The 9,622-nt window shown below is 38.8% G+C and overlaps 1 protein-coding gene and 1 non-coding gene across 3 annotated transcripts in view; one reads left to right on the forward strand and one right to left on the reverse strand.

The window, feature by feature from the left end:
• The window catches only part of IQUB (IQ motif and ubiquitin domain containing), a 124,892-nt gene that overhangs the window by 19,382 nt on the left and 95,888 nt on the right, over window positions 1-9,622 (forward strand). For both annotated transcript variants that reach the window (XM_027102063.1, XM_027102062.1), the window contains exon 7: window positions 7,512-7,722. In XM_027102063.1, the coding sequence (XP_026957864.1) occupies window positions 7,512-7,722 (211 nt within the window). The remainder of the gene's footprint in view (window positions 1-7,511; window positions 7,723-9,622) is intronic.
• Window positions 6,556-6,615, reverse strand: LOC113618645 (U7 small nuclear RNA). The gene has a single exon (XR_003432076.1). It is a non-coding gene; the product is annotated as a U7 small nuclear RNA (small nuclear RNA).

Genomic DNA, 9,622 nt, shown 5'->3' on the forward strand with positions numbered 1-9,622 from the left:
TTTCTGTATCTTTTGAGATTATCATATGGTTTTTATCCTTCAGTTTGTTAATATGGTGTATCACATCGATTGATTTGCATATATTGAAGAATCCTTGCATTCCTGGGATAAACCCCACTTGATCATGGTGTATGATCCTTTTAATGTCCTGTTGGATTCTGTTTGCTAGTATTTTGTTGAGGATTTTTGCATCTATGTTCATCAGTGATATTGGCCCGTAGTTTTCTTTTTTTGCGACATCTTTGTCTGGTTTTGGTATTGGTGATGGTTGCCTCGTAGAATGAGTTTGGGGGTGGTCCTCGCTCTGCTATATTTTGGAAAGTTTGAGAAAGATAGGTGTTAGCTCTTTAAATGTTTGATAGAATTTGCCTGTGGAGCTCGCTGGTCCTGGGCTTTTGTTTGTTGGAAGATTTTTAATCACAGTTTCAATTTCAGTGCTTGTGATTGGTCTGTTTATATTTTCTATTTCTTCCTGGTTCAGTCTCAGAAGGTTGTGTTTTTCTAAGAATTTGTTCATTTCTTCCAGGTTGTCCATTTTATTGGCATATAGTTGCTTGTAGTAATCAATCTCTCACGATGCTCTGTATTTCTGCAGTGTCAGTTGTTACTTCTCCTTTTTCCTTTCTAATTCTGTTGGTTTGAGTCTTCTCCGTTTTTTCTTGATGAGTCTGGCTAATGGTTTATCAATTTTGTTTATCTTCTCAAAGAACCAGCTTTTAGTTTTATTGATCTTTGCTATTGTTTCCTTCATTTCTTTTTCAGTCATTTCTGATCTGATCTTTATGATTTCTTTCCTTCTGCTAACTTTGGGTTTTTTTCCTTCTTCTTTCTCTAATTGCTTTAGGTGTAAGTTTAGGTTGTTTATTTTGAGATTTTTCTTGTTTCTTGAGGTAGGATTATATTGCTATAAACTCCCCTCTTAGAACTGCTTTTGCTGCATCCTATAGGTTTTGGGTTGTTGTGTTTTCATTGTCATTTGTTTCTAGGTAGTTTTTGATTTCCTCTTTGATTTCTTCAGTGATCTCTTGGTTATTTGGAAGCACACTGTTTAGCCTCCATGTGTTTGCAGTTTTTACAGTTTTCTTTCCTGTAACTGATATCTAGTCTCATAGTGTTGTGGTCGGAAAAGATACTTGATACTATTTCAATTTTATTAAGTTTACTAAGGCTTGTTTTGTGACCCAAGATATGGTATATCCTGGAGAATGTTCCATGAGCACGTGAGAAGAAAGTGTATTCTGTTGTTTTTGGATGGAATGTCCTATACGTATCAGTTAAGTATGTCTTGTTTAATGTGTCATTTAAAGCTTTTGTTTCCTATTTTATTTTCATTTTTGGTGATATGTCCATTGGTGAAAGTGGGGTGTTAAAGTCCCCTACTCTGATTGTGTTACTGTCGATTTCCCCTTTTATGGCTGTTAGCGTTCGCATTATGTATTGAGGTGTTCCTATGTTGGGTGCACAAATATTTACAATTGTTATATCTTCTTCTTGGATTGATCCCTTGATCATTATGTAGTGTCCTTCTTTGTCTCTTGTAATAGTCTTTGTTTTAAAGTCTATTTTGTTTGATATGAGAATTGCTACTTTCTGTTGATTTCCATTTGCATGGAATATCTTTTTCCATCCCCTCACTTTCAGTCTGTATGTGTTCCTAGGTCTGAAGTGGGTCTCTTGTAGACAGCATATATATGGGTCTTGTTTCTTTATCCATTCAGCCAGTCTAGGTGTTTGGGTGGAGCATTTAATCCACTTACATTTAAGGTAATTATCGATACGTATGTTCCTATTACCATTTTCTTAAGTGTTTTGGGTTTGTTATTGTTGGTCTTTCCCTTCTCTTGTGTTTCCTGCCTAGAGAAGTTCCTTTAGCATTTGTTGTAAAGCTGGTTTGGTGGTGGTGAATTCTCTTAGCTTTTGCTTGTTTGTAAAGGTTTTACTTTTTCTGTCAAATGTGAATGAGATCCTCGCTGGGTAGAGCAATCTTGGTTGTAGGTTTTCCTCTTTCATTACTTTAAATATGTTCTGCCACTCCCTTCTGGCTTGCAGAGTTACTACTGAAAGATCAGCTGTTAACCTTATGGGGATTCTCTTGTATGTTGCTTGTTGCTTTTCCCTTGCTGCTCTCAATATTTTTTCTTTGTATTTAACTTTTGATAGTTTGATTAATACACGTCTTGGCATGTTTCTCCTTGGATTTATCCTGTTTGGGACTGTGTGTGCTTCCTGGACTTGACTGACTATTTCCTTTCCCATGTTAAGGAAGTTTTCAACTATAATCTCTTCAAATATTTTCTCAGACGCTTTCTTTTTCTCTTCTTCTTCTGGGACCCCTATAATTCTAATGTTAGTTCATTTAATATTGTCCCAGGGGTCTCTGAGACTATCCTCATTTCTTTTCATTCTTTTTTCTTTATTCTGCTCTGTGATAGTTATTTCTGCTATTTTATCTTCCAGGTCACTTATCCGTTCTTCTGCCTCAGTTATTCTGCTATTGATTCCTTCTAGAGAATTTTAAATTTCATTTATTGTGTTGTTTATTAATTTTTGTTTGCTCTTTAGTTTTTCTAGGTCCTTGTTAAACGTTTCTTGTATTTTCTCCATTCTATTTCCAAGATTTTGGATCATCTTTACTATCATTACTCTGAATTCTTTTTCAGGTAGACTGCCTATTTCTTCTTCATTTGTTTGGTCTGTTGGGTCTTTACCTTGCTCCTTCATCTGCTGCATATTTCTGTCTTCTAATTTTGCTTAACTTACTCTGTTTGGGGTCTCCTTTCCACAGGCTGCAGGTTCATAGTTCCCATTGTTTTTGGTGTCTGTCCCCAGTGGGTAAGGTTGGTTCAGTGGCTTGTGTAGGCTTCCTGGTTGGGGGGACTGGTGCTTGTGTTCTGGTGGGTGGGGCTGGATCTTGTCTTTCTGGTGGGTAGGACCATGTCCGTTGGTGTATTTTGTGGTGTCTATGAACTTAGTATGATTTTAGGTAGCGTCTCTGCTAATGGGTGAGGTTGTGTTTCTGTCTTTCTAGTTGTTTGGCATGGGGCGTCCAGCACTGGAGCTTGCTGGCCGTTGGGTGGAGCTGGGTCTTAGTGTTTACACGGAGATCTCTGGGAGAGCTCTAGCCGATTGATATTATGTGTGGCCAGGAGGTCTCTGGTGATCCAATATCCTGAACTCGGCTCTCCCACCTCAGAGGCTCAGGCCTGACGCCAGATTGGCGCAACAAGAGCCTGTCAGCTACACAGCTCAGAATAAAAGGGAGAAGAAAAGAAAGATAGAAAAAATAAATAAATAAAAAGTTAAAAAAGAAAATTATTAAAATAAAAAAGTAATAATAAAAGAAAAAAAAAGAAGAGAGCAACCAAACCAATAAACAAATCTACCATTGATAACAAGCACTAAAAACTGTACTAAGATAAACATAAAAATCAGAAACAAGTCAGTCACAGACAGCAAACCCCAAGTCCACAGTTGCTCCCAAAGTCCACCACCTCAATTTGGGATGATTTGTTATCTATTCAGGTATTCCACAGATGCAGGGTACATCAAGTTGATTGTGGAGATTTACTCTGCTGCTCCTGAGGCTGCTGGGAGAGATTTCCCTTTGTCCTCTTTGTTTGCACAGCTCCCAGGGGCTCAGCTTTGGATTTGGCCCTGCCTCTGCGTGTAGGTCGCCTGAGGGCATCTGTTCCCTCCCAGACAGGAGGGGGTTAAAGCAACGGCTGATGAGGAGGCTCTGGCTCACTCAGGCCTGGGGGAGGGATGGGTACGTTAGTTATAATTGGAATACTGGGCGAGCCTGCGGCTGCAGAGGCCAGCGTGTCATTGCAACAGCCTGAGGTGTGCCGTGTGTTCTCCCAGGGAAGCTGTCCCTGGACCACGGGACCCTGGCAGTGGCGGGCTGCACAGGCTCCCAGGGGGGCAGTGTGGATAGTGACCTGTGCTTGCACACAGGCTTCTTGGTGGCTGCAGCAGCAGTGTTAGCATTTCATGCCCGTCTCTGGTGTCCGACCTGATAGCTGCGGCTTCCGCCCATCTCTGGAGCTCATTTAGGTGGTGCTCTGAATCCCCTCTCCTCGCACAACCCGAAACAATGGTCTCTTGCCTGTTAGGCAAGTCCAGACATTTTCCCGGACTCCCTCTCGTCTAGCTGTGGGGCATTAGCCCCCTTCAGGCTGTGTTCACGCAGCCAACACCAGTCCTCTCCCTGGGATCCAACCTCCAAAGCCCAAGCCTCAACTCCCAGCCCCCGCCCGCCCAGGCCGGGGAGCAGACAAGCCTCTCAGGCTGGTGAGTGCCGGTCGGCACCTATCCTCTGTGCAAGAATCTCTCTGCTTTGTCCTCCTCACCCCTGTTCCTGTGCTTTCTTCCATGGCTCTGAAGCTCCCCCCCGCCCACCCCCCATCTCCACCAGTGAAGGGGCTTCCTAGTGTGTGGAAACCTTTCCTCCTTCACAGCTCCCTCCCAGAGGTGCAGGTCCCATCCCTATTCTTTTGTCTCTGTTTTTTCTTTTTTCTTTTGCCCTACCCAGGTACATGGGGAGTTTCTTGCCTTTTGGGAAGTCTGAGGTCTGCCAGTGTTCAGTAGGTGTTCTGTAGGAGTTGTCCCACGTGTAGATGCATTTTTGATGTATTTGTGGGGAGGAAGGTGATCTCCATGTCTTACTCCCTCTGCCGTCTTGAAGGCCTCCCCCTCTTTATTGTTCTTGTTGGAACATATTCTCTAGTAATTATTTCAGATATTACACATGGGAGGTGAACCATCTAAGTCCTATTGAATGAACCTCATTTTGGGTTTTAGTCTGAGTGGGTGTAGAAGGTTAGATTCAAACTTATTTTCAAAATTATTTTATTTTATAACTTTGAAGCTGTTTTTGATTAAAAGTCTGATGTCAATGGGATTCTCAGTTCTTTGTTTCCTCTTTCTGGAAGATTTTAGAATTTTCACTTAATCCTTAGTCATCTTACTGTGATGTGCTTGAGACTTGGTGATGGATCCTTTCTATCTGAGAGCTCATGTCTTTAGTTTGGGGAAATGCTCTTCTATTATATTTTGAGCAATTTCTCTAATCCAACTTTCTTCATTCTGTCTGGAACTTGTATCAGACATATTTTGGAATGTCTACATTTATCTTCCATGGCTCTTAATATTCCTCCATTCTTCCTAATTTTTACGACCTTTCAACATGCATTCTAAAAGATTTTCTTGTCTAAGTTTCTTGCTTACTAATTCCCTCTTAGACTCTGCATGTTCTGTAGATCAGCAGAATAGATTATAGGAACCTATTCTTCCCATTGTAGTAAAGCTTAACCTGGGCATGAGGCTGCAACACTGAAAACTGCATTTTATAACCTCTTTTCTATGTTGGTGAGGCCAAGGAACTAAGGCCTGGAAAAAAGAAATGTGAGGGGAAATGATGTGTGCCCCTTCTGGGTATTGCTCTTAAAGTGACTGGATTGCAGTTCTTTTGTCTTTTCCCCCATTCTACTGACTAGAAGATCAGCCACTAGGAAACACAAGTAGGAAGCCATTTGTAATACAGCACAGAGCTTCCTACTAGTCCTAAACTGCTTGCCAATCCCTGGGCCAATCCCTGGAGTATCATGCGAGAAGGGAAAAACTAAGTTGTTTAAACAACTGTGTTTTAGTATCCTTAATGAGTTTAACAAGTTTAATAGCCCCCAAGATAAACACATTGTACTGATTTTTTTTTTAATTTCAAAGATAAAAATGTTGTCACAGTCTTTTGTTCCTTCTTTTATATTGATTCAACAGCCTTTCCTTTCTCTCTGAAAATGTTAACTTTATCTAGCCTGATCTTGTTTTTTGTTTTGCTTTGTTTTGTTTTACTCTAAAAGAGTGGTTCTAAAACTTTGGCATGCAGCAGAACATGTGGAAAATTTGTAAATATACAGAATCCATGCCCACCCCAGAATTTCTGATTCATTAACTGTGGGGTGGGCCTGAGAATACGCATTTCTAACAATTTTCCAGATGCTGCTGCTGCTGGTGGGCTGGCCACCATACTTTGAGAACCTCTGTTCTAGTAACTCTCTTTCACACAAATGTAAATTCTTCTACACTGAATGAGGAACCTTTTATTCTGTTGGCTGTTGTCAAATCTTTGGTTACTCTTGGGTGTGTACTCAAGAGTATTTGAAATTTCTGATGTCCAAAGTGCTACAACACATTTGTTTACTGTAGCCTTACCTCAGTGGCTTTCAGGGATGTGCAAGGCTTGATTCTGGGAGGCAGCTAGTTTTCTGGAGAGGGGGCTTCTATTCATTCTGGGCGTCACCAGCTTTCTGGGACACCAACCACTTTTGCCTAGAGGCAAATACCTCTGATGCTCTTTACCTAAATTGTTTTAGAGGAGCCTGTCCCTTTTGCATTTTTCAAGCAGTCACCTTGTTAGTTGCCCTAAGATCCCTTCTGCTCACAGGATCCACCAGTTTTGGGGTTGAAACATCTTAGAGACACTTCTGTGTTTTCTAGCTTGCCTCTCCAGTGCATGATTAGGCTGTAGATTCCTTCAAATTCCACCCTTGCTCTGTGGGGGGTTTTCCGGTGTGGACCAGAAAACCTGAGACAAATTTTAAAAGAGCTGTAATACTAATTCCTTCTTCAATTTATTCCATGTGCCTCCTTTCTTGAAGGGAATTCTTTAAAGTTTCTGTTCTGTTGGAGGACTCCTTCAGTATGATCCAATATCTTTATTGATTTCTGCTTCTATAATTTTTCTGTAGTCATCAGGGGTTAGGATGAGGGGAAGGGACGTGTCAGCATATTCTCTACCCTCAAACTTGATCTAGCCTCTCTATATTTTACTTTTTTTAAATGAGTTTACTAAATAAAAACAAAAAATCTCTCAGTTATATCGCAGCTTTTTGTAACTCTAGTACTGTATTATATACCTTCAGACATATATATTTTTCTTACAATTTAATAAATACATGTTTGCTTCGGTGGTTTCCACATATAACCTACCCACTGTGTAGTTAGTAAATACCATTTTTTAAAAGGTATGAGCCTATGCTAATGACAATTAAGAAAAAGTAGGTAACAGTACATAGTATTCATAACAGTAATAGTATTTATTGAGGACATGTGGTGTACCAGGCTTGAGGTAAGCACTTTATATGCATAGTATTATTATCACTGTTTTGCACCTGAGGGTACTAAAGTACAAAGATGGCAAGTAACTTACCCAAATTAACTAACTAGTGAGTAGCAGAGGGAAGATTTAAACTAAGCTGTACTCCAGACCTTGTGCTCTTAACTTCATACTAACTGCCTCCTGTGAAGGTATACTTGCTACTAGATTTCAAAGTCAGATAGCTGATGTGCATTATCTATGACCTTTCTGTTATAATGTATGTGAGAATACATGGCATAGAGCTGAAACTAGACTCTCAGTATTTTTTAGTACTTATTGAATTGGAATAGAAATAGTCATTGTTGCCTTTCATTGTGTAATAAGGTTGACCATATTTTATTTTCTTTAAGTATAGGTAATTGTGATACAGACTTACTACAGACGATGGCATGCTAAAGCTGTGGTAGACAATTTAAAAAGACAGAAAATGTTAAGGTTGCAGTGGGAAGCACAGGAAGAACTAAGGAAGATAAGAGAAAAAGAAGAGTGGATGAAATTGGATTATTACCGGAGGCATAATCCTCAAACAAAAGAAGATTTTGAACTTCTTTACAATGCACTGGAACGTAAGTTTGAAATAGGCTTTGCATAAAATATTAATTTTATAATTTTTCATTAGTAGGAAAAACAGGTTTACTAAAGACAAAAGGGGAACCTTATTATTTTAGGAAGATGTCTGGGGTATCTGGACTAGAGAATTTTAAAAGATGAATAATGTCTTACATTTGGGACAGGAATTAAGGCTGGTGTGAAATTGGAAACGCTTTTATATTAACAATGGTTGAATAAAATGTGACTACAGCTCTGTGAATTATTCAGTTTTAGTATGTTATCTCATTTGCTATTCATCCCTATGAGATAAAAAGAGAAAGTATTGTCCAGTCTGTTTCTCTGATGGTCTTGGGAATTTGTGAACTCAGAGTTGAACTGTCTTGAACCCCTCAGTCCAGCATTCTGTCTCTGATTCTGCTCTTTACAGGAGATACCTTTTTATTCCCTTCTACTAATGATTATAAATATATATATATGTATATGTATATATATTCTCTACACATTTGATTTTATGGCTTATTTCTTCCATAGGATGTGTGCTAGTCATTGACACAGTTAAAAACTTCCGTTACTTGAACAAGTCAATCACTCCCTACTTTGGGCAGTATATACACTGTTCTTCTTGAAGCTTTTCCCCAATACCCACCTTCTAATCTCAGCTTAAATATCACCTACTCAAAGCCTTTTGTGACTGACAGTGCAACTGGGACATCCTATTACCATCTTATGGTTCTCACTGCATACCAACTTTTCATTTATAACACCACAATACGTTTTTTTTAACATTAATTTCACTACTGGACTGTAAGCTCCGTAAATGAATGACTCATTTATTTTTTGGATGATCTCTTTTTCTGTGTTTAGCTCACATGCCCAACAAATACTGGTAGAATGAATAAGTGAATGAATGAAGGGAAACCCAAGGATGTAGCCATGCAACTGTCTCTAGCTTCTGCTTTCCCAAGAGTACCTCTAAAGTAGAAGTAACCAGAACAGAAGAGTTATTTGTTACCTTAGATACCAGAAAGTGAAGTTGGGCTCTTGTGATGACATAGAAGAATTAAAAAAATTAAAAGTAGCCTCAGTTATTTTTTTAGTTGAATACGGTCTTTTTATCCAAAGAAATAATAGTCTTTGACTTCTCTATGATTATTCATAATATTAACTTTAAGTAAATTTTCTTACTATAACGTTGTTTCTTTATATACTGTTTATTTGTGGACGTTACTATGTGCTCTGTTACTCAGGTCATCCTTTCCTCTCTAATCGAATACAATTTTAGGTGTCAGATATCAGGTCTATTTAAATAGCTATATGATAATATGCTATTTACTGAAGATGATACAATTAAACACTAGGTCTAACAAGCAATAATAATACATCTATCTCTTTGATAAATGGAAGAAAATGGAAATGAAATTTCTTACATAAAAGAGACATCTCTTAGTTTTCTTCCAGGCCTAAAATTCTAAATTAGAACTCTAAGAATAATTTAAAGTTCTGTTTTGTTGTAGTTAAAATTCTGGTTCACAAGCTCAGTAATTTACATAGCTCTTCTATTTACTATAGTTTTCATTCCATATTCTTTACTCCAGTGTTTGAAACTGTTGCCCCCTTGTGGCTCATAGTGACAATTGCATAGTTTGAATTACAACTCCTAATAAAGTTTAACTTTTCCTCCAGGTAACCTGTTGCTTAGTAATAAAAGCAAAATGATATCAATTTAGGAAAATGAATTTAACTATATAAGATAATATGCTGTATCAAAGACAAGACTATCTCTGGGCAACAGTGTTTGATTTTTTTTTTTTTTTTTTTTTTTTTAGTGTCGGGCGTTCCCCTTTTTTTGCCCCTCCCCTTTACGGGCACCGGGTTCCGGGGTGCCCGGGTTCCGGGGCAGGGTCACCGGGCCCC

Source organism: Aethalodelphis obliquidens, unplaced genomic scaffold (assembly GCF_003676395.1).
Source record: "Aethalodelphis obliquidens isolate GAN/ISIS:26980383/991018 unplaced genomic scaffold, ASM367639v1 scaffold5, whole genome shotgun sequence".
Lineage (NCBI taxonomy): Eukaryota > Metazoa > Chordata > Mammalia > Artiodactyla > Delphinidae > Aethalodelphis > Aethalodelphis obliquidens.